At 38.0% G+C, this 26,328-nt stretch overlaps 1 protein-coding gene across 1 annotated transcript in view; it reads right to left on the reverse strand.

The window, feature by feature from the left end:
* Positions 1 to 5,755, reverse strand: part of Flt3 (fms related receptor tyrosine kinase 3) — a 62,508-nt gene extending 56,753 nt beyond the window's left edge. The window contains exon 1 of the mRNA XM_026388383.2: positions 5,648 to 5,755. Coding sequence (XP_026244168.2) covers positions 5,648 to 5,755 — 108 coding nt within the window. The remainder of the gene's footprint in view (positions 1 to 5,647) is intronic.
* Between the last annotated feature and the right edge of the window lie 20,573 nt (positions 5,756 to 26,328).

Raw genomic sequence — 26,328 nt, forward strand, 5'->3', positions numbered from 1 at the left:
TCTACATGGAAGAAATGACTGAAACACAGGTGAAAGATGATGTGCTCCGTAAAAAGATACCAACTACTTTAAAAGAAAAATTCAAGTACTCCTCAACTTCAGAGGAGAGAGACCTCCACCCTGGGATGCTTCACCCAAGTCCAACAGCGAAGAGCTTACAAGATGGACATGAGAGGAGCGAAAACCAGGTGACATACTAGAAGAAAATATTCACAGCTTATATTACAAATAAAGGGCTAATACTTCTAAAATTGAGAGACATGGGACCAAAAACATGATAGGAAAGAGGAGAAAAGAACTGAATAAAGAGTTTACACACAAACAAGAGATGTATAGAGGTAGCCTTTTCCTAGTTTGAGCTGTACAAAATCAGCTCGTCATTCTCTGAGACCTGAAATTGGAAAGTTTCTTTGAATCCTGAAGGCTGCAAATGGCCATGCAAAATAAATATATTGAGTCGCACTGTAAACGCTATGGATACCATTTGGATCAGGAGAAAAAGAGAAAGAAGAGTAGTTGAAAAGCTCACGAACATTCAAAGAGGTCCAAAACTTTTTGATCTGAGGGCTAAGCTCTTCCATAGTGTCATGCTGAGAAAATGCAAATGAAAAAGCTGTCAGGGCTGGTGGTGCCGCTCAGTGGTAGAGCACATGCTTAGCTTATGCAAGGCCCCGGAGTCAATCCCAGCATGGGGGGAACGTATATCAAGAAGCATGAAAAAAGAAATAACCAAATGAAAGAACAGTGAAAAGACTTCCTGGGGAGAAGTACCTGCCTATCTGTTGGGCAGAGAGTCCTGTCCCAAGTGAAAGCACTTTCCAGCATAATTAAACAAAAATGAGAAGAAAAGGTTGTAAAATGAAAAAAAACCTCCTCCATGGGAGAAAGTTCATTTTCAGGGAGAAAAATAAGTATTAAAGTTATTCAAACAGAGACCCAAATGGTGTGACTCTACTTTGTGTACAACCAGAGAAATGAAAAATTGTGTTCTATATATGTACTATGAATTAAAAAGCATTCTACTGTCATGTATAACAAATTAGAATAAATAAATAAATTTAAAAATTTTTTTTAAATACACAATATCTTTATTATTTATTTATTTATTCATTCATTCATTCATTCATGTGGTGCTGAGGATTGGACCCAGTACCTCACAAGTGCAAGGCAAGCGCTCTGCCGCTGAGCTATAACCCCAGCCCCTAAAAAAATTGTTTTAAATCCCTCATATCCAATATGTACAACTTCAGGTGTTATTAGCAAAGGTATTGTTATCGAGGTGAATGTGAGTGACCTGAGGAGGTAAGATTATCTGGGGGAAATATGCCCATGTTACCAAAATCCTAAAAAGGTGCATATCATTAAAATCAACAAGGATGTGGAGGGAACATCAAAATAGAATACAAATCAAATTAATTCAATGGCATTAGAAATAAATTACAAAACTGTAGTGACAGGGATAGGGAAGAAACTAACTTTAAATAACTTTGGAAAATAATACCTTTTTTTGTGTGTGGGGGAGGGTACCAGGGGTTGAACTTACAAGCACTAGGCCACTGAGCTACATCCCCAGCCTTATTTTGTATTTTTTTTTAATTTAGAGTCAGGCTCTCACTGAGTTGCTTAGTGCCTTGCTTTTGCTGAGGCAGGCTTTGAACTCGCAATCCTCCTGCCACAGTCTCCCATGACACTGGGATCACAGACATGTACCACCGTGCTCAGCTCTCTTCTGCTTTTTTTATATCATCAAATGAAAAACTGTTTATCTACATGTGGTGTACAATGTGAAGTTTTGTCATTGTATATATATTAATTATATATCAAATATACATACACACACAATGTGAAATTATTAAATCAATTAACATTTGCATCTCACATCCTTATTATCAGATTTTGTGATGAGAACATTTAAAATCCATTCTTATAGAACTTTTTAAGAATACAACACTTTATTATTATTTAGTCACCATGATGCACAATAGATCTCCAGAACTTATTCCTCCTAACTGAAACTCTGCACTCTTTAACCAACACCTCTCCATTCTTCTTCCAGTACTATTTCTGCAACTTTTCTGTAAATCTCAAATACTTTCCAAATCAACTATTGTTAAAAAAGAGAAATGGGAGCTGGGCACAGTGGCCCATGCCTGTAATCCCAGTGTCTTGGGAGGCTAAAGCAGGAGGATCGAGGGTTCAAAGCCAGCCACAGCAACTTAATGAGGCCCTAAACAACTCAGTGAGACCCTATCTCTAATAAAATATAAAATAGAGCTAGGGATAGTGGTCGAGTGCCCCTGAATTCAATCCCCAGGACCCTGCCCCCCACCAAAATGAGAAATGGCTACCATTTTGAATAGATAAATCTAAGGGCCTCAGAGGAAAGAATAGTAAAGAAGAATTACATGATAAAAGCAGAGAGGTGGTAAGGCACCAGAGGCCCACAGCATTGGGATAGCCCTGAGCCCTGCCAGCCAGAACCTGAGGGATGGTTTAGAAGACCAGGCAAAGTCCTCAGTGCCCACCTGGGCTAAGGTGCACAGTTCCATGAGGCGTTGGTATTTAAGAGACTGTGGCATCTAAAACCTTAAATGTTAAAAAAAGAAAAAGTACAACTTCTGTATTAATGGTGAGGATCAATTAATTGATCATCTTAGAACAAGGAATTCTAATGAAGACGTGACATTGCTTAAGAAATCCCAACACAGTTGGCTGCTTACATAATTAAAACAGTTGGGCAAGCTGTGAAAAGTCCAGAGACTCTACATATAGTGTTCTATCACAAAGAGAAACATTAAAATATGTCATCCTTTCTAAATTCCATTACAGGGCTGGGTGCAGTGACACACGCCTGTAATCCAATGACTCAGGAGGCTGAGGCAGGAGGATTGCAAGTTCAAAGCCAGCCCCAGCAATTTAGCTCTAAGCAACTTAGCAAGATCCTATCTCAAAATAAAAACTAGAAAGGGTTGGGGATGTGACTCAGTGGTTAAGCGCCCCTGGGTTCAATGCCTGATACCTAGGGGAAAAAAAAAGAAAGAAAGAAAAAGAAATTCCATTATTAAAAAAAAAAAAAAAAAAAACACCTCACAAACAAACAAACAAAACAAATCTAGATCCCTAGAAGAGTGGCGTATGAAATGGCAAAAAAAGAAAATGAACTGGCTTATACAGGCTTCCTGCCCAAAAGACAATGCTGTGGGAATCAGCGATTCCCAAATCAGCGATTTTGGGTCTTCACAAACAGAAAGCCTTTCTTTAAAAAATACTGGGGATTTTTAATTTTTTTTTAAAGTTTTCTCAGAACCATGATACGATGGCAAGAGTTCTGTATAGAAAGAATTTGAGACCAAATGCGGCTTTAACTTTAACCCTGGAGGAAGAGAGGTGTAAGTGAACTTATGACCTATTTGGTGAGAAGAGGTCATCCTGAGAGTTGTGGTAGACCACCTGCCTGCTCTCACTGTTCACAGGAAGAAAAACAGCACATTTCCTCAGATGGTACGTGGGCTTGTTGTCTTTAGTAAGTTATTACTTAAAAGCAAAAGTGAAGAATGTGTGAGAATTGGTCTAGACTGCCTGCAAGCAGTCATGAAAAGGGATTCTCAGAACTATCATTCCAGAGATTATAAATGATGGAAATATTCAGGTTTCAAACAATAATTAAATGGGTTATGAGAATAGTAAAATTATCTTCTAGGTTCCAGAAATATAGCTGAAGATGTTCTTGCTTATTTATTTGACTTGCGTTCACAAGTTTTTTTTTTTTTCATTCTACTAAAGAGTGTTTGTTTATTCAAAAGTAGTAGGACTAGAGATTTCCAGAAAGATGTCTCATCTGAAAACTGAACTGTGGAAGAAATAAAAACATTTTTTTTTAAACCACTGAAACTCTAACACGTTTACTTCACATTTAAATGGGAAAACATTCCAAAGGAACAGATTTAACTTCAATGAGATGAAAATGCACTATAAAGACAGTTTATTTTTGCCGCAGTTAAAATCTGTATGGTCACTTATTTAATGTGGCCTAAAAACTAGTGGGTTTTTATGTATTCCTGAGTATTGCATAAGAATATAATTTACACTATATTAAAAAAATAATACAGGGGCTGGGGATGTGACTTAGTGGTAGAATGCTTGCTTAGCATGCGCTAAGGTTCCGGGTTCAATCCCCAGCACTGCAAAATAAATAAATAAATAAACGAACACAGGATTTATTACCAGGAATCAAGTCTGATTGTCATTAGATTTTTGTTTTTAAGATTGTGTTTTATAAAACACTAAATGTGTACAGCTACTTTTCTATACTGAAAAAAAAAAATAACAGTGAAGTTTATACTCTCATAGCAAATAATATTTGCAGTCTGTGATCATTTCAGTTTCTTTCACTTTAGAAAGAGAGGGTGGGAGCCATCATGTTGGATGAATAACATAAAAGAGAGGAATAATGAAAAACAAGGTTGGAACTTGAAGGAGCCAAAGCCGGATTAGGAAATAATCTGGATCCCACTCTAAGTAATGAGAAACCACTGACGGTTCTGAGCCAGGCGATGGAGGGGCATAGCTGGGCCTCAGGAAGACTAGTCTGGCAGCCATATCTGAGATGACAGCAGCAGGAAGAGGCTGCTTAAGATTTGTGAATCTGGGGCCTGGGGTTGTGGCTCAGTGGTAGAGCACTAGCCTAGCATGCGTGAGGCACTGGGTTCAATTCCCCGCACCAAATAAAAACGAATAAAATAAAGATAAATTAAAAAAAAAGATTTGTGAATCTGAGGGAGTTAATGAAGGGGTGAACTAGGAAAGTGGCAGAGACCAAATATGAGGTGATTAAAATGAATTAGTTAGTCTTGGTAGCTGACAGAATGTGAAAGAGCGGGGAGGAGTCCAAAATGATTCTCAGCTTTTAGGCTCAGGAACTGAACAAGGGTATAAACAGAAGCTGGGTGCTATGGCTCACACCTATAATCCCAGTGGCTTGGGAAACTGAGGCAGGAGGATTGCAAGTTCAAAAGCAGGCACAGCAACTTAACGAGGCCCTAAGCAACTCAGCAAAATATTAAATAAACAAAATATTAAAAAGGGCTGGGGACATGGCTCAGAGATTAAGAGCCCCTGGGTTCAATCCCTGGAACAACAACAACAAAAAAAAAGATAAGTGGAAGTTGGGGAAAACAGAAATGAAATAAATTACTAAGCGGATTTTAATATATCAATGGAAAAATCCTATATCCAATTGGAGGTGGGAAATTAGGGATTTAGGCTTCGTGAGAAGCCTGGACTCTCTCTAAGGAGAAAGGAAAGTACTCATTACTTCTTCATTCTGGTATCAGTGTCCTTTATGAATGCACACCAAAAAGAGAACATGGATCTTCATACACATACACAAACACTCGCCAACACACAGAGGTCTCAGTGCTGGAGCTTGAACCCAGAGGATCTTGTGTACCAAGCAAGTCCACTGAGCTGTGCCCCCAGCCAGAACACAATTCTGTGATGAAATGGAGTACCAAGTAGCTAGGAGTACAGAAGCCACAGCTGCACCAGATGTGAGTGAATAACACCTAAAAGCTCACTTAGCCAACAGCTTACAAAATACAGTCTCCAGAGAAAAACAGCTAAAGCTATCATTTCAATATTACTTTACCATGGGATACGATGACGACTTCTCAACAGATGAATCATTGTTCTTATGAGTGATTAAAACACATTTAATCACAGGCAAATCTTGATTGGTAATAGTCTCAAATATCATTATGGAGAAAATAGCTGTAAAACAAAATTAAAATAAGGATGTTGATACATGCACACCTTAAAAAGAAAATATTTTATCTTAGCACAAAGTGATAAAATATAACCAGGGGAAACTGACCAACATAAAAGCATGTAGGAAGTATAATTTTGTGAAAGCAAGTCTACCTTAAATCAGAATAGAAGTATGGAAAGCAGGGAGGTTCAACAGAATCAACTGCACTGATGGCAATGTTTCATACCCGTGCTGTCTGATATAGCAGGCTCTTAAGCTTTTGAAATGAGGTTAGCGTGACTGAGAAACTGATTATTTGTATACAAGCTGTTCTTTTTTTCTTTTCTTTTCTTTCTTTTTTTTTTTTTTTTTGGTACTGGAGATTGAACCCAGAGATGCTTTACCACTGAGTTGCACCCCAAAGTCCTTTTTATTTTTTTATTTTGAGACAGAGCCTCACTAAACTGCGGAGGTCAGCCTTGAACTTGCGATTGCGTTCCACAGCCTCCCTAACTAACTGGGATTACAGGTGTACACCACTGCACCAGGCCTACTCTTTTTTCTTTATGGATGCTCATAGAGTCTTTTCTTTATAACCATTACGCTAAAATTTTCTAAATATTGTGCCTTGTTGAAAGTCTATTTTCATCGGCTGCCCTGGGTACTCAGCAGGCCTTTTCAATCTAGAAACTCATAACCCTCTGTTAAGAGTTTTTTTTCTAATTAGTTCTCTAGTTCCTTCTCTCCCCTTCACTTTCTGTTCTCCTTTTACTGTATCTGGATGTTTTTCCCAAACAGCCATCAATTCTTGGCAGTCTGCTCACATACAAGAATGAAGCACTAAGTGCCTATTGCAAGCTCTAGGCACATGATGTGGCCTGTTGCCTGATGGTCTCTGGAGGTTGGGTCCTTTCTCATGAGCTGATCAGATTTTCCAGAGAATATGTCTTTCTCTTGCCTGCTGCCCATGTGCTGGGAACTGATGCTGGCAGTTTACACCCTGGGGTCCAGCAGTAGAGAGCAGGCTGCTTTAACGCTATCAATTTTTGTTGTTGTTTGTTTTTGGTGCTGGGATTGAACCCAGAGCCTCAGCATGTTAAACAAGTGCTCTACCACCAAGCTACATCCCCAGTCCAAAGCTCTCAAATTTTACTTTCTTCTTCTTTATTCCTATATTCTTTATATGTTTATATCTTTGTTTTGGATGTTTTTAGAACTTCATTGCAGTGTAATTGACAAAAACTACAAATATTTTAGCATACTTTGTGACATTTTGATGTATACATACATTGTAAAGTGAATACCACAATCCAGCTAACTTATGCAGCAGCTCACAAACTTATCATCTTTTTTGAGATCTACCATCTTTTAAAGATATGTTGTATCTTTAAAAACATCTTTTGAATGGCTTATTTGGTAGAGGCAGTAGGTAAATATGGGTTCAACCATCTTTCTTCCTTGTAATCTGAGACAATCTCAGAGAATTGAAGAACTTTTCCTGTGGCACTCTTTAGTGTTCTTTTTCTCTCTCTCCTCTTTATTTTTAAAATTTTAGTTGTAGATGGAAAGTATACTTTATTTATTTGTTTACTTTTATGTGGTGCTGAGGATTGAACCCAGTGCCTCACATGTGTTAGGCAAGTATCTACCACTGAGCCACAACTCTAGCCCTCTCTCTCTCCTGGTAAAATCTTTTTTGTTAATATAATTAACTTGATAAATTATACACATTAAATATACAATTGGATAAGCATGTGTATATAAAACCATCACCACATTCAAGATGGTCTTCACCCTCCCCACAGAGTTCACACATGACCCTTTGTAACCCTACCCTCCCCCAAGCCCAAGCAACCTCTAATTTGTTTTCAGTCATTATATATTAGTTTAAATTTCTAGAATTTCATACAAATGAAATCACACAGTAATTTTTTTTTCTTTACAGGGAGAGGGATTTTGCTTCCTTCACTCTGTGAAGGAATTTGTCCAAAATTGATGGCTGAGTAGAAATCCATTATGTAGATATTGTACGATATTTTAATCTACTCACCTATCAACAGACATTTGGGCTATTTCCATTTTTGCTCTTACAATGAAAGTTGCAGTGAACATTGGTGTAAAAGTGTTGGTATGAACATATTCTTTCAATCCTCTTAGGTAAATATCAAGGAGTTGAATGTCTAGGTCATATGATAGGTATATGCAGAACTTTTAAAGAAAGTGCCAAATTGTTTTCAAAGAGATTATATCCTTCTATATTCCCACTAGTAGCATATGGGAATTCCAGTTGTGTCACATCCTCATCAATATTTTGTGTATGAGACTTTAATATAAGCCATTCTAATAGCTGTGCTGCCTCACTGCGGTTTCAATTTGCATTATCCTACTGGCTAATAATTTTAAGCATTTTTTCAGATGCTTCTGTGACATACCTTAACTTCTTTGGTGGTGTGTCTATTCCCATTTTTGCCCAAATCAAATCTTTTTTAATGTGGTTATTTTGTTTTTATCTAGGTTTTTTAAATTGACAAAATTATATATATTCATGGAGGACAATGATGTTTTGACATAGTGATGTACTGTGGATTGATTTAAATCAAACAGGCTAACACATCCATCACTTTACATACTTATTTTTCTATGGGTAAAGAACATTTAAAATCCACTTTCTTAGAAATTTTCAAAATACAATGTCTGTTTTTTTGTTTTTGTTTTTGTTTAAGAGATTGGCTCATGTGAGGCAGACATGGTGAAGAACTCTTATAATCTCAACAACTTGGGAAAACTGAGACAGGATAATTTAGAAAAAGACCTGGGGATTAACTCAGTGGTAGAGTGCTCCTGGATTCAATCTCCAGTACCAAGGAGGTAGAGGAGTGTGTGTGTTTGGCTCTTGCTATGTTGCCCAGGCTGGCATCAAACTCCTGAACCCAAGTGATTCTCTCCTGCCTCAATGTCCTTATAGCTGGGACTACAGGAGTATACCACCATGTCCAGCTAATGTGTTTGTTTGTTTTGTTTTGTTTTGTTTTGTTTGGGGTACCAGGGATTAAACTCAAGGGCACTCAACCACCAAGCCACATCCCTAGCCCTATTTTGTATTTTATTTAGAGATAGGGTCTCACTGATTTGCTTAGAGCCTTGCTTTTGCTGAGACTGGCTCTGAACTCGCGATCCTCCTGCCTCAGTCTAAAGAGGCGCTGAGATTACAGGCATAGGTCACCATGTGTTTTTTAATATGAACATTTTGACATGTATTTATTTTTATTTATTTTTTCACCTATCTATGAAACTAAAAAATTAGGAATACCCACAATGGCTCAGAAAAGAGAAAATACATCATCAAATCAAATGCTGACATTTTATTTTATACATTATTATTAACTATAGTCACCATGCTATACAATAGATCTCCAGAGTGTATTCCTCCAGTCTAACTGAACTTTGTACTCTTTATGATTGAGTTTTGATAGCCCCCCCCCCCCACACACACACACACCCTGAGGTGCTGGGGATGGAACCCAGAATCTAAGCAAGTATTCAACCACTGAACTACACCTTCAGCCCAGGAATTTTTTCCTTAAAATATTCTGAACATAAGCCTTTACTAGATATGCAATTGGAGAATATTTTCTGCTAGTCTGTGACTTGTTCTTTTTTTAATTTTTTATGTGGTGCTGGGGATTGAACCCAGTGCCTTCCACATGCAAGACAAGCACTCTACCACTGAGCTACAACCTCAGCCCCCTGTGGCTTGTTTTTTGAAGAACAGAAATTATTAATTTTAAAGATTTATCCATTTTTCTTTTATAAAACATGCTTTTGGTTTTGTAGCTAAAAAAATCTGCCAATCTGAAATCAGAAGTGTTTTCTTCTACAAATTATATAGTTTTAGGTTTTAAATTGTTTTTTACATTTACATTTTAGTTTTACATTTAAGTCTATGATCCATTTTGAGTTAACTTTTTATCCAGTGTGACATATGGATCAATTTGTTTTACATATGAATATATTTAGATATGAATATCCAATTGTTCCAGCACCATTTATGTGTGTTGAAATACTATGGCTGTTCCACTGAATTATATTTGTATCTTTGTAAAAAATACTGACTGTATATTTCTGGTCTGTTTCTGGAATCACTATACTGTTCTAATAATCTATTTATCTGGATGCTAATTCCACATTGTTTTCATTAATGTTCATTTATTTTTTTTAAAAAAAAACTTGAAATTAAATACTATAAATTCTTTATCTGTGTTCTTTTCAAAGTAGTGTTGGATATTCTAGGTCTTTTATATTTCCATGTGAATTTTAGAATCAGCATGTCAATTTCTACAAAAAGATCAACAGGGATTTTGACAGGGTTTTCACTGAATGTCTAAAATTATTTGGGCAAACTGATATTTTAACAACATCAAATCTTGCAATACATAAATAGGGCACAGTACATCTCTCCTTTTATGTGGGTCTTCCTAAATTTCTCTTAACAATGTTGGGTATCTTTCAGTATGTGGATCTCACCCACTTTCATCTCTGTTTCATATTTTTGGATGTTATTTTGGTATTTTCCACCTAAATTTCTGCTTGTTGGTTGCTAGCATATAAAAAAGACAATTGATTTTTCCACACTGATCTTACATCCTGCAAACTTACAGAACTCACTAGTTAGTTGCAGTCACTTTTTTGTAGGTTCCATAGAACTTTCTGCATAGATGATCATGTCATCTGTAAATACAGACAGTTTTACTTCTTCCTTTCCAATGTGGATGCTTCCCATTTATTTTCCTTGCCTTTTTACACTGGCTAGAATCTTCAGTACAATGTTGAATGAAAATAGTGTGGGCATGTTTGTTGCTGACCTTAGGGAAAAATATTCATTCATTTTAGCATTAAGGATGATTATTAGCTATCTTCATAAACACCCTTAATTAGCTTGAAGAGGATTGCTTCTATTCCTAGTTTATTAAGAGGTTTAATCAGGAATAAATGTTAAATATTGTCAAGTATTTCTTCTGTATCTGCTGAGATGATGATATAGATTTGGTTCTGCTCTGTTGTTTCTTAGTGGTTTTTTCTTTCTTTCTTTCTTTTTTAGTCTGTGAATATGATAAAACACATTGATTGATTTTCAAATGTTAACCAACCTTGCATTCCTAGGATAAATACTAGTTGAACCTGATGTACCATCTTTTTTATATTGTTGAACTCAATTTATTAAATATTACTAAGAATTTCTGTATTGAGTTCTTGACAGTTATTGATCTGTGGTCTTTCTTTAATATCTTTAACTTTAGTATCAAAGTAATGCTGGCACCATGGAATGAGTTAAGGAATATTAACCTCTATTCAATTTTCTGTAAGAATGTCAAAGGAGTTTTACTTTCCCTTATGTTTAGTGGATTCTCCAAGGACAGCAATTGCTCCAGTAATTTTCACTGCAGGAAAATTTTAAACTCCAAATTCAATTCATTAATTATAACAATATTTAAGTAATCCATTTTTCTTGAAGGAGCTTTGGTGGTGTGTCTTGCAAGGAATTTTTCCCCATCAAATCGAAGTTGTCAGAGAACAACTTGTTTTGGTTTTTCATTGCTGGGTATTAAACCCAGGGCTGCCTGTATGCTAGGTAAGGGCTCTACCACTGAGCCTCTCATATTATAGTCTAGTCCCTCATATTACTTTTTCTATCTATAGATTCTATAGTGTGTTGCTTCTCTCATTCTGGATATATGCAATTTGTGTTTTTGCTCTTTTTTTCCTGGTTGCTTTAGTTAGAGGTTTATCAATTTAATTGACCTTTTATTGTTCTTGTTTGCATTGATTTTCTCTATTTTTTTTCCTTTTCATTGATTTTCACTCTGATTATGATTATTTTATTACTTTTGCTTTTATGGGATAATTTGTTATTTTCCTTTTGTGTCTCCTGGTTGAATTTGATGTCATTTATTTGAGATCCTCATTCCTTGCTAATATAATACATAGCAATATAGCATTATAGTTTAGTGCTTTAACTAATAATAATTTAATAATTAACTATTTAATAATAATATAATATAAATTTCTGTTTAAGTACTGCTTTAGTGGCCTCCCACAAATTCTGATATACAGTATTTTCATTATGATTCACTGCAAAATACATTTTAATTTATTTTTTGATCTCTTTTATGATCCATAGATTTTTCAAATTTTTTTAGTTGTAAGTAGACACAATACCTTTATTTATTTATTTTCATGTGATGCTGAGGATCAAACCCAGTGCCTCACATGTGCTAGGCAAGCACTCTACCGCTGAGCCACAACCCCAGCCTATGACCCATAGATTTTTTAGAAGTATGTTATTTGGTTTCCCAATATTTGGGGACCATTTTATTATAATTCCAGATTATCTATTTTAAATTTCTAATTTAATAACATTGTTTCCAGAAGATATACTTTGTATGTCTTGAATCTTTAAGAATTTGTTGAAACTTGTTTTATAGTTTTGAACGTGTTCTATCTTGGTATGCATATTATGTACGCTTAAAAAAACCATACATTCAGTATTGGGGTTGTGGCTTAGTGGCAGAGTGCTTGCCCAGCATGTGTGAAACACTGGGTTCAATTCTCAGCACCTCATATAAATAAATAAAACAAAGGTCCATCAACAACTAAAAAAATAAAAATTAAAAAAAAAATTTTAAAAACTATGCATTCAACTGTTGTTGAATAAAATGTTCTATAAATGTGATTATATCAAGTTGGTTGATAGTGTTATTCAAGCCTTCTATATCTTACTGGTCTCTTTTTCCTTGTTCTATTAATTAATTATTGAAGGAGGAGTGCAGAATTCTTTGAATATAATTGGAATTTGTCCTTTTCTCCTTCACAGTTCAATTAGATTTTGTTCAAGCTTTGTTATCAGATGCATTAATGTTTAGAATTCTCATGTTACTTTGATGGATCAGGTCTTTCAGCATTGTGAAATGATTGTCTTTGCTCTGAAAAATACGTTTTTTTGGAGGGGTGGGTACTAGGGATTGAACTCAGGTGCCCTCGACCAGTGAGCCACATCCCCTGCCCTATTTTTTTTTTTCTTTTTTTTTTTTAATTTGGAGACAGGGTCTCACTGAGTTTCTTAGAACCTTGCTGTTGCTGAGGCTGGCTTTGATCCTATCTCAGCCTCCCAAAGCAGTGTGATCACAGGCACGTGCCACCACACCCGGCCAAAATATACTTTGATACAATTATAGCCCCACTCACTCTTTCAAAAAGTGTTAAAAGAATTTTTTCCTGTCCTTTTACTTTTAATCTATTTTGGATTGATTTCATTCATGTAGCATATAGTTTGGTTTTGCTCTTTTTTTTTTTTAACCAAATCTGAACAATTTCTGCCTTTTAGCTGTGATATTTAGGTTATTCAAATGTAATCAGATTACTGACATGATTAAATTCAAATCTGTTATTCTTTGTTTTCTATTTGTTCCATCTGTTCAGAATTCCTTTTTCATCTTTTCCTGTCTCTTTTGGGAATAAATGAATTTTTCATAATTCTACTTTATTTCCCTTCTTGAGTTAATACCTATGATTTTTTTGTTGCTATTATTTTATTTTTAATTTATTTTTTTAGGTGTAGATGGACACAACACAATGCCTTTATTTTTATGTTATTATTTTAATAGTTGTTTTAAGGTCTGCAGCATCCATGCCTACCTTAAAGGTCTACTTTTAAATGATATTACACCTTTTCATGCATAACATCAATACATATTTCCATTTAACCCCTTACAGTTTTATGGCATTATTGTTATGTATTGAACCTCCACATGTTACAAACATCCACAAGACACTATTATTATTTTTGTTCTAAACAGTCAATAATCCTTTAAAGGAGTTTTTAAAGTCTATATTTACTCATATAGTTACTATTTCCATTGCTTTTCATTCCTTTGTGTAGATCTAGGTTTTCATCTTGTATTATTTCCCTACTATCTGAAGGTCTGCAATGAACATTTCCTATTATGCAGGTCTGATAATAATTATGTCTTTCAATATTTGTACATCTGAAAAAGTACTTGTTTCTTCTTCATTTTTAAAAATATTATTTTAGTTGTAGATGGACATAATATCTTTATTTTATTTATTTATTTTTTATGTGGTGCTGAGGATCGAACCCAGGGCCTCACACATGTGAGATGAGTGCTCTACCACTGAGCTACACCCCCAGCCCTCTTCTTCATTTTTGAAAGATATTTTCCTAGATAAAGAATTCTACACTCCCTTAGTTAGAACTCCCTTAGTTCTTTAAAGATGTTGCTTCATTGTCTTTTGGCTCACATTGTTTATGACAAGAAGCTGCTGAATGGATGATCTTTTTTCTCTGGATGGTTTTAAGAATTTCTCTTTATCACTTGAAACAATTTGATTATAATGGGCCTTTAGTAGTTTTTTCGTAAGTCATGTACCTGGGTTTCATTAGACTTCTTGGAGCTGTGGGTTTATCATTTTTATTAGACTTGGAAATTTTTCCTCCAAACATTTCTTCTGTCCTCTTTTTCTTTACTCTCCTTCACAATTCTAATTACATTTGACCACCTGAAGTTCTCCTGCGGGTCCATGATTCTTTGTTCATTCTGAATAGTTTCTTATGCTATGCTTTTGAGTTCCCTAATTTTTCCTTCTTCAATACTTAATCTGCTACTAATCATGTCCAGTGTAATTGTAGTTTTCATCTCTAAAAATTCATTTGGGGTAAATTTTTTTATATTTAGTATGTCTCCACTTAACAGATATAGTCTTTGTCTTTCATCAATCTTCAGAAATAAATGAAAGATAGCTATAAGAACTAATTTAACACTCTTTTTTACTAATTACACATTCTATATCATTCCTGGGTCTGTTTTGAATGATTGGTTTTACTCCCTTATTATGGGTTGAAATTTTCTCCTTCTTTGTCTAGTAATTTTAAATTGGATGCTAGACATTGTGAATATTCCCTAGTGTTCAATGTTTTGGCATTATGCTAATTTTTTTTAACTTTTCTGGTATGCAATTAAATTTTTTGTGAATATTTTGTTCCCTTGGGTCCAATTTTGAAGCTTGGTAATGTCTGAACAGAGTACATTTAGTCTAAGGCTAATTTTTCTTCACTGGTGGACTTGATAAAGTAATAACCTCTGTTCTTCAAGATGTTGTTAAGAAATGAAGACAAGCCACAGACCAAAGAAGATATTTCAGAAAACATGTCTGATACAGGATTTGTATCCATAGCACACAAATAATTCTTAAAACCCAATGGTAAGGAGATAAACAACCCAATAAGGATGGGCAATGCCAGAGCAGGGGTTCTAGCTCAGTGGTAGAGCGCTTGCCTAGCATGCTTGAGGCACTGGGTTCAATCCCCAGCACCACATAAAAAAAATAAAATAAAGGTATTGTGTCAGTCTACAACTATTATAAATATGTGTGTGTGTGTGTTTAAAATGGGCAGTGCCAGGCATGGTGGTGCATGCCTGTAATTCCAGCGACTAAGGAAGCTGAGGCAGGAGGATTGTAAATTCAAGGCCAGCCTATGCAACTCAGTGAAGCTCTCAATTACTTATCAAGATGCTGTCTCAAAATTAAAAATAAAATGGGCTGGGGATGTAGTTCAGTGGTAAAGCACCTCTGTGTTCAACCCCTGGTACCAAAAAAAAAAAAGGGGGGGGATATTTTAGAAGTTACTTCACCAAATAAAATATAGAATAACAAGCAAGTTGCTTAACATCATTAGTCACTAGGAAATAAATATCAAAACCACAATGACATATTGTTACACCTTACTAGAATAGGTAAAAACAAAAACAGAAAACTAAATACTACATGCCCACAACGATGTTGAGCAACTACAACTCTCATACATTCTTGGGGCAAATGAAAATGGCACAAACACTTTTAAAGTCAGTTTGGCAGCTTCTGATAAAGTTAAACATTTGCTTAGCATACAATCCAGCATAAAAACCACTCTTAGTTATTGCCCCAAGAGAAATCAAAACCTAAGCTCACACAAAAACTTGTATTCAGGGCTGGGGACATAATTCAGTTGGTAGAGTGCTTATCTCACATGCACAAGGCCCTGGGTTCAATCCCTGCACCACAAAACAAACACAAACAAAAACAAAACAAAACCCTGTATTCAAGTGCTTATAGTTGTTCTACTCATAATTGACAGAAACTGGGAACAAATAAATAACCAGTCAGCTGCTTAATAGATAAATGAACCACTGAACATCCATACATTAGAATATGACCCAGCAATAGAAAGGAAAAACTACCAAAATGTCACAATATGGATAAATCTCAAAAATTATGCTACGTGAAAGAAACAGACTCAAAAGGCTACATATTGTACAATTCCACTCATATAGCTGGGCAAGGTGCCTATAATCCCACCTATTTGGGGGATTGAGGTGGGAGGATCACTAGAGCCCAGGAATTCAAGACCAGCCTAGGCAATATAGTGAGATCCCATGTTAAAAAAAAATCCAATTATATTACTTTTTTCTTTTTGGTGCTGGGGATTATGAGGATTAAACCCAGGAACGCTTAATCACTGAGCCATATCCCTAGCCCTATTTTATTTTATTATTTTATTTTGATATCATTAAGTTGCTTAGGCCCCTGCTAAATTGCTGAGGCTGGCTTTGACCTTCCAATCTTCTTGCCTCAGCCACTGGGATGCCATTTGGAAAAAGCAGAAATGATAGCAACAGAAGAGAGACTACCGGTTGGCAGGGTTTGAGGATGGGAAGTTAGGGTTAACTACAAAGTAGCATAAGAGAACTTTTGGGGAGAATGGAAATGTTCTATATCTTGATAATGGTGACCATTACAGGACCAAATAGTTTAAGTAAACTCATAGAATTGTACACTTAAAAAGGCAAAATTTAACTGGGCCTGGAGGCACATTCTTGTAATCCCAGCTATTCAATAGACTTGAGGGGAGGAGGATCACAAGTTCAAGGCCAGCCTGGGAAACTTAGCAAGACTCTATCTTAAAATAAAAAATAAAAAGTGTTGGATGTAGCTCAATAGTAGAGCACCCATGATTTCAATACCCAGTACCACAAATAAAAATAAAAAATAATAAAATTTAAAAAGGCAAAATTTACTATATGAAAACCATACTTCAACAAACCTTATTTTTAAAAGGGCCAAAGGAAAAAATTTGCCACCATCAATATTAAGGTTCTTTCCAAGAATCCATTTCAAAACCCTAGTGGAAATTCCCAGATTCTAGTTTCAAATCCATTTGGAGCAATAAGGGTGACTGGAATTGTAAAAAAGTTCCTAAACTGGTGTAGTTAAAGGGAAAGGACTGGCAAGGGTGTGGGGGGGTGGTTGGCATTAAAATAAAATTTCAGGTTAAAGTAAAATCTACTTTCCACTGAAATAGTTACATACTTAGATGTTACAAAACAGGAGAATGTGAAAACACTTCATTTTCAAGTCAAGTCTTCTTGTAAGGCAAAGAGAATCGTGTAAGAGTTGGAGATATGAATTCTGAGTTCCAAGTACCTCCTCTAAAAGTTTAGCTTTGATAATTTCAAATTTGAGCAAGTTATTTAACCTCTTTGCATCCCATTTTCCTCTTCTGGAAAATGAGAGACAAAGGTCCCATCCGTCCTAGTCATCCACTATGTTCTTCCTCTGTAAGTTCTCACCATCTTCTTGTACCTCTGTGTGAAAAGCTACATATCTGGGTAGCCTCTCAAGAACCTTAAACTCAAATTGAATTCAGCTTTTCCTCCTTAAGCCCATTCCCACCTCTACCCTTCTCCCTGAGTTATTATCAACACATCCACTGTCATGGGAACCAGACACTCTCAAGACTTTTTTGTTCTCCTTCATGCTCCCACCCCTGACACGTACACACACACACACACACACACACACACACACACACACACACACACCTCCTTTCCCTCCCTCCTTCTCCTTCCCTCCCTCTCTCCCTCTCTCTCTTTTCCAACAGGGTCTCACTATGTTGCCCAGCCTATCCTCAAACTCCCAGGCTCCACAGATCCTCCTGCTTCAGCCTCCCAAGTAGCTGGGACTACAGGTGCATACCACCAAGCCCAGCTCCAGAAGTCACATTGACTCCTCCCCAACTTTACTTCCCTCACCCAAGCAACTGCCAAGGCCAATACTTTGGCTTCTTAATTATTCTCAAATCTATCCTCAGCTCCCCATCTCTATTACCTTTGATCTAACTAAAGCCTTTGTGGTCCTCCCTGGCCTGGATTACTGCCAACCTCTTGCTGGTCAATCTCCCTGCCCGACATAGGCTGGCTGACCCAGTAACCATCCTTCACAGACAACAGAATTGCCTTTCTAAAACACAACTGTTTTATTTAAAACCCTCCACAACTGACAGCAATGGTTCTTACCCTTTTTGAGTCACAGATACCTTTGAAAATCTGATGAAAACAATTAATCCTCTCTCCAAAAGTAACTAAAAATAACACCCATGTGCATGTGCATATGCATACATGGGCGAGTAAGCGCATGCACACACACACAACCCAGGGACCCCTGGAATCCTTCCAGGGGCTCTTGGCCTACATGATAAAGTCCAAACCTTTTACCATATTACCAAAACTTTCTTTACAAATAACACAGGATGTTCAGACAACCCTGATTTTTTTTAAAGCTGTCTACTGCACAGTTTTTGTTTTTGTTTTGTTTTGTTTTGTTTTGTTTGTTTGTTTGTTTTAGTTGTGATGGACACAATACCTTTTTTTAATTTACTTGTTTTTATGTGGTCCTGAGGATTGAACCCAGTGTTTCACACATGCACTCTACCACTGAGCCACAACCCCAGTCCACTGCACAGTTTTTAAACAATTTTCTATTACAGCTTCACAAATGATAATAAGTGTAATCCTGGAGACTATACATTGTGTCCCAGCAACCCAGAATAGTGTAAAAATTTTCCATCTACTCCATGTCTGTTACCGCTGAACCTTGTTCTTTGCTATCTTATTTGCAGGGAATGTCCTTACCCCCGATTTTCCCATCAGCTCTCACTGTTCTTTCCAACTATGACCCTGGGATCATCCTCTTGTGAGCTTTGCCTTCTTTTCTGTCTGGATTAGAGGCTAAGTCTCTGTGCATATTTCCAATATTGCACCATGATTTTCCTTCTTTGCATCTGACCTTTTCCCACTGGCACCTCCATTATTAGACTGTGAGCTGAGGGCAGGAACCAATTTGTGGGGGTTTTTTGTTTGTTTGTTCTGTTTTGCAGTTCTGGGAATTGAACCCAGGGCCTCATGTCCTAAGTAAGTGTCCTACCACTGAGCTACATCCTCAGCCTGCTACACCCTCAGCCAAGTCCTGGGCATGCAGAGTGTTCAAAAGCCTCCAGGGAAGGACTACAGAGGAAAAGAAGGAGGGAGGGAAATCAAATCCTGCTGATTGACTGCATCCTAATGATTTTTTTAGACTTCACATATTTCTTTCTGCAAAGCACCTGTCTTAACAAGGAATGTTGCCATGCTCTGGTTATTACCTGATGAAGAAGTAAGATATCTCCTTTTTGCAAATGAGGAACTTCAGAACAGAAAAACTGCCAGCCACAGTAAAAAACACATGTTTCCTAACTGTGTTGTTAGTCCTAATATATGCATTGCCTCCAAGAACAGAATATTTAACATTGGGAAAGTCGTATCCCAAATATTAAACTTTATAAAAACTAAATTTGGTGAATATCTTACCACCAAAATACAGCATTTGAAAGAAATAATGGCAATGTCTTGCTCTAGATGTAGACTGTAAATCATTCTACAGAGAATTCTTGGCTATCAATTGACTCTATAATGACAGCAGCAAAAAAAAAAAAAAAAAAATTCTTACTGTTTAACCTAAAAAATACCAAGAGTTCCTCTTTTAGGATCTTATGCAATTCCTCTAGCCACAAAAGAACAGTGGTTGTGTCCTTTATATTATTTTTATATTTCCTTCACATCTGTTGGTACCCAAAGAACAATATTGCATGAGTCAAATTAACGACCATTGGTGACTTCTACTAAAGTTTTTCTCACTTCAGTACCTCTGAGGATATAACTATGGAAAGCACGGATCAAAAGTAAATCACTGGAGCTGCGGTTGTGGCTCAGTGGTAGAGCGCTTGCCTAGCACTCTAGTGAGGCACTGGGTTTGATTTCAGCACCACATAAAAATAATGAGTAAATAAATAAAATAAAGGTAGTGTGCCTATCTACAATTAAAAAAAAAAAAAGGAAAACACTTAGGTTTAAGTTCATGGGGCCCCCAAAAGACATAGAAACTTTCTACCATATAACTATGGCTACCTGAGAGGTGGCCAAACTTTTTTTATTTTTTATTTTTGGAAGTTTTGGGAAAACTTAAGGTCATAAATTCATCTGATAAGAATCGCTCAGACCAACTGCCTACCATGAGAGTCACAAGGGTATGCTCTTACAGAATGAACGGAGGACACAGCAGAGTAGCAAGATCAAGCTATAAAGAAAGCTGAGCTGATTTCTAGTCTTCCTTCTTTGAATTCTTACTCCTATTATCTGTAAGGTTCCTTCCAGAAATCAAGAAAAAAAAATGGTAAAAAATGCAATACTCTTGAGATCATTTGCTTTTTTTTTTTTTTTCCTTCTTTGTCAAATCGAAATCTTTACCCAAAGGTTAGGGTGATTGATGTCTGGTGGGTACTTGGGGAGTCAGCAAGATGGCAATCTTGAACATTTCGTGATAGAAGCTCTTGACACATTTCTTTCTGAGTTTCATTAGAGAATGAAAACAGGAGAGAGAACACAGAACTGCAGATACTACAAAAGTGTATCCATCCTGTGGGCTTCTCCAGGGAGCAGGAATGCTCTCCCAGAATAAAATGTAGTCAGCAAATTTGTTCCAAGAATCATAGAAAATGCTTAGAAAACTGTTTCTTGCTGGGTGTTGTAGTATGTACCATAGTCCCAGCTACTCAGGAGGTTGAATTCGGGGGCCAACTGAAAAACATAACAACATCCCCAACTAAAAAAAAAAAAAAAAAAAAAAGCAAAAGGTGACCATACTTAACTCTGGAACAATCCTTTTTTTTTTTCTTTAAATAAAAGAGCATTTTCTTTCCCATAGGCATTCAATACAATCTAGCCATATGTAAATAGTTTTAGGAGGTAAAATGCCTAGAATTCCTATTCTGACTTGGCTGAAACTTTCTTCATTAAAGCATGCTATTTTTAATCTATAGATATTTGGTGATCAAAGTAACTGTTGAAATTACTTTACCTCCTCCTTCACCCACTCCAAAACATAGAAAAATAACTTTTGAAAGGTTTAACTAACTAAAAGAAAGATTCTTGCTAAAACACTTTTCCTGGGGAAACACAAATACCATGCATTTGCTAAGCAGAATAAACTGGTTATTTATACCAAAGTTCCCCTACCTCCATCTCTTTCATCTTTGTACCCTTTATACTTAGCAGAGAAATAGGTATTCAACAAAGTTTGTTAAGTAAAAATGATTCTTTCCCTAATGCATGCTTTCTCTTTATTTTCCTGATCCGAAGTCTACCCTGGACTTCCATATTTCATATCTCATTTCATATCTCATCTTAAGTCTACCCTGGACTTCCATATTTCATATCTCATCACCCGATTATTTTTCATTTAAGTAGGTGATTCAACAACAAATTAAACAACAACAACAAAAAATCTTAGCAGATTACTGTTACTGAGAGTGCTTTTTTATTTATAAAAAGTAGATCATTCTTTAGTGGATGGCAAGTACTTCCCAGTTAAATGTAAGAGGACAATTGACTGTAGATAGATACAAAGTACCCAAGACAAGTGAATAGCGAATCCAAATCCAAACCTAGATGGCCAGAATCAGAGCTAGACTTGTAGAGTTAGAGGGGACTTTAACAACAAGTCACCAGGTCCAGTCTCCCATCCAATCCAAACCAATCTGTGCCCAGTATCCTTTCCCTCCACCTTCTCCTGATTCATTGCTCCCTGGGCCAGAAGCTAAAACAAGCAAGAAAAGCAAAGGATGATTACTATATAGCTTGTAATCCAAGGCTTTGAATATGAATTTTCTGATACTAATGAAAGAGATAGCATCACAGTTATTGAAATACTGAATGCTCCTCTTTTCCTAGTGTCAGTGCATATGCAGATAAGGCCCATTCTCCCAATGACTTTATAGGCATTCATGAAAGGCAGTGCTTACAACACAAAGGGGGGCATAACAATGGCTTCGTTTATATGAACTTCAAAGACAGGCAAATTAGTATCTGGTATTACAAGTCAAATGGTGGCTACCTTTGAGAATAGGAATTGAGAAAGGGTGGAGCTAGAGCTGCTCCATATCTTGACCCCATAGTGGTTATGTGAGTATATTTATATAGGAAAATTAATGGATTTGTACTCAAGATTTGTGCATATTTACTGCATGCCAGTTAAACTTCATTTATAAAAATCTGGAGAGAAAGAGATACAGAAATTTCTAAGATCTTTCCTAAATATAAAAAAAACAATGTGGCTTAAATATGTTCCAAGTATTGATCTTCCATGTGCTCTACCACTGAGCTACAAACCCAAGCCCTTTTATACCTTTAGAATGTCTTTCATGCTACTGGAAAAGGCACTAATATCATACAAAACAGAAAGTTAACTTTTCGTGTTAGCAGAATCTGAAAAACATACTGTGCTATACATATGAAATGCAAACATTTACCTAGTAAAGATAAATGTTTAAGAAATGTAAACTTTGGGTTTTTTTCCACTTTTCTCCTTATTTTCTTACTCTATAATTCTTAATTACTTGGGAATAAAACTATTGGAAATAATTACTGCATTTCCATACTGCTAATATTTTCTCTATTTACCACAGAGACTTGAAGTTGGAATCTTTCAATTTTGGAGCTGGAGGAGAAGCAGTAGTCGGTCAGATGTAAGAGGCTGGGGTGGTGAGCACGGGTCCCAAGGTTGCAGACCTAGGACAGGGAACAGAGCTCCCAGGCTACCAAAACTCTGTCTCGTCAAACCAAATTCGATTCAACCTTCTCATCTTTCCAAACAGAAAACTGACGTGAACGGATCGGAAAGAGATTTTTTATTTTCAATCACAACTACGCTATCCAGCAGCTTATTTGGGAGGAAGAACTCAAAGTCCTTGAAAATCCCATTAGGGTTTAATCTTGGGGGAAGAAAATGTAGGAAGAAGGGGCGGCTGGCATTTTAATATGTAAATCCTGTTTGCATAATATTTCCAAAGTAACTAGTCGTTGATCCAACCGAAATTAGGTGGGGGTGGGGTTCGTTATTTGGGATGACTCGCTTTGGGAGAGGATGCTGGCGAATTTTCCCATCAGAGTTCACCCCATAAATCAAAACCTCAGAAGAAGAGTTAAAGTCACCCCCCACCCCTGGGCGTCTACAGTATCCAGGACTCGGTTCAGACGTGGTCCCGGGCCACCTGGAGCAAAGCTCGCGGCCGCAGACTCACAGGGACTGCCCACCGCCAGACCGTGCGGGCCGAGCAGGCGGACGCCGCGGCCCCGGACCCGGCGCCGAGCCTTGGAGAGGCCGCCCGTGGAGTACGGGCCCGCTCAGGACCGCGGCAGTGACCCGAGGAGGGACGTTAGCAAGAGGGAGGAGGACGAGGGGTGGGAAAAGCTGGGGCCGTGGGCAAGTTCTGGGCGAGCCGGGAGGGCGCGAAAGAGAGGAGGGGCGCAGGAGGCGATGGAAGGAGCGAGCGTGGGGAGGAGCGAGGCGGCGGGGCCGGAGGAGGCGCGCGCCCGGGTCCCCAGTGCAGGGTGGGGGCCGAGGGGCCGCACCAGGGACTGCGGGGGTCTGCGAGCAGGCGAGCAGGGCCTTACCGAGCAGCGGCAGCCGGCCGCCGCGGCGCGCCAACGCCGGCATGGCCTCCAGAGCCCGGGGTCCCCAGGCCGCGCCAGCCCAACCCTGCGACGCCGCCCCGAGCGGCGCGCCCCGCGCTGCAGGTGGCTCGCTTAAGGATGCGCGTCACCGACCGCAAATTCCCTCGGACTGGTGCAAAGTGGAAGGGGGGAGGAACCCTCTCCCTAGAGGCAGGGGCTGAGGCGGGAGCGCCGAGGTTGGGCCGAGCGGGTAGCCGGTGCCTGGCGCAGCGCTGCGGCCGAGCCCACGTGCCTGCCGCGGTCCGCAGCCTGCGCTCAGCTGCGCCCGGGGCTCCCCGATTGCGGCGGGGGAGATAGGGCGCGGTCCTGCCGGGGAAGTTGCCCGGGCTCCGCGACTCTGACTGCTTTCCTGTCCCCAGAAGTCCCCGAGCCCCCCCTCGTTCTCATTCCGGAACGTGGGGACCTCCCTAGTGGAGCGCGAGGATCTTTGAGACCCCAAGAAGGGTGCTGAATCCGTGCCCCACACTGGCAGCTCTATGGGTCTTATTCCATGCTTGGTAGCTCTTAATTATGAACTGCTTTCCTTTGTCTCCCCCTCCATCTCCTAGGATGCCCAGGACCCCTCCAGCAGTGGGATCTAGAAGAGCACCTCGGTTTCAATGTCAACCAGAACAACTGGGAGGATAACAAACAATACCTATACAACAGGCAGAAGGTTGTGAAGTCCACTCCATAGCTCTTGTTCTTTGTCACACAGTATTTAGTGTTGAAAATTATTTTCTTTGCCTAAGGTTGAAGATTGGAAATCTCTGAACACCATTTCTGGTTTTTCCCCCTTAACTAGCCCCTTGTCCTCCACTTGCTGTCTGAATCCCAGTTTACTTCTTGTATATGACTGGATCAGATGGTCTATAAAGTCTGTCCCAATTATAGGAATTCCTTGCTCTTGATCATTTTAATCATTTTCTAATAAAGCATGAACACTGACGGTGTTTATTCTTAGCCATACAATTTTTTTTCCCTCAGATGGAGGCTACAGTACAATAATTTTTTTCCTCTAGGGCATAACAGAAATTTTAAATGTGTAACCCATGGGGCTGGGGATGTAGCTCAGTGGTAGAGCCTGAGTTCCATTCTTCCTACCACCACCTCCACCAAAAAAAGTGTCTGCCTGATATAGTCATTATGGAAAACGGTAATGATTTCTCAAAATATTTAAAAATTATATGACCCATCAATTCCATTTCTGGATGTAGACCAAAAAAGAATCCTCTTGTCACAGGATCATGAAGAGATATTTGTACACTTGTGTTCACAGCATCATTCACAGTAGCCAAAAGGTGGAAGTAACCCAAGGGTCCATGGATGGATGAATGGATAAAGAAAGTGTGGTATATGCATAGAATAAATTTTTTCAACTTTAAAAAGGAGAGAGATTCTGATACATGGCACAATGTGGTTGAATCTTGAGGACATTTGGTTAAATGAAATCAGCCAGTCACAAAAGGACAAATGCTGAATGATTCCATTACATGAGGTGAGTAGTCAAATTCATGGAGACAGAAAGTAGAACAATGGTTACTTGGGACCGGAGGGAGGGGGCAATCAGGAGATGTTTAATGGAACAGAAATTCAGTTTTGCAAGATAAAGAGTATTTTTGAGCTTGATTGTACAATATGAAGGTACTTAATAGTACTGAACTATATACTTCAAAATGGATAAAGTAGGGACTGGCAATGTGGCTCAGTGGCAGAGCACTTGCCTAGCATGCGCCAGGCCCTAGATGTGATCCCTAGCACCATACACAAAAAAGTAAACTTAATGTATGTGTATTTTACCATTCAAAAAAGTCTTTTTAAATGTCACACTTCAGCAGGGCACAGTGCCAAACACCTGTAGTCTCAGCTACTCAGGAGGCCATAGCAAGGAGGAGGAATTTGAGGTTAGCCTCGGCAACTCACTAAGACCCTGTCTTAAAAAAAAAAAGAGAGAGTCTACCATGGGTCAGAAACAGAACTGCAGGAAGGAAGCATGAAATAAGTTGGACAGGAGAAGATAAGGCAATGAGGTGGCTGGTCATGGGAAGAAAAGTGCACTTATGAGCCTTCTGATTGCCAAGATCTAACACCTTGCCTTTTATTTAAAGTTTCATTGCTACAAGTTTTAAAGGAAACAATGGTTACAAGTTTCAGAACTTCAGCTTGGGTGGACCACCATTCAGGATACAGAATCATAAAAGTTGCTGCTGCTTTTGCAAAGAATGTTAGACACAAGGAAGAACCCTTCTGTGAAAAAAAGTGGTGAGAAAGGAGAAATTAAGAATAATTTCTATGCACACTGTATTCTCCCTGGAGATTGGTGGAGCAAAATAATTCTGCGAAGAGTAAACTCAATAGATGGAAATATTTTGGAGTAGGGGATATAGGGTAACATTGGGAAGGCGAGATAATGCCCATCATTCTTAGAAACATGCCAAGTGTTGAATCAAATATGATCTCTAATTTCTTCCTCAAGGCAAACTCTAAGGAAAAAAACCCCAAGATATTTAGAGTCTTAGATTATACAGCAGCTACATGGGCCCAAATGTGAAATTTTGGTTCCAGAGTTTATGATGTGAATACTTTCATAAATATACTTCTAAAGGGGCAAGAAGCACCAAGAGGGAATGAGTTTAGAAAAAGGGGAGGAGGATCAGACAGTTTTTT

Source organism: Urocitellus parryii, chromosome 2 (assembly GCF_045843805.1).
Source record: "Urocitellus parryii isolate mUroPar1 chromosome 2, mUroPar1.hap1, whole genome shotgun sequence".
NCBI lineage: Eukaryota > Metazoa > Chordata > Mammalia > Rodentia > Sciuridae > Urocitellus > Urocitellus parryii.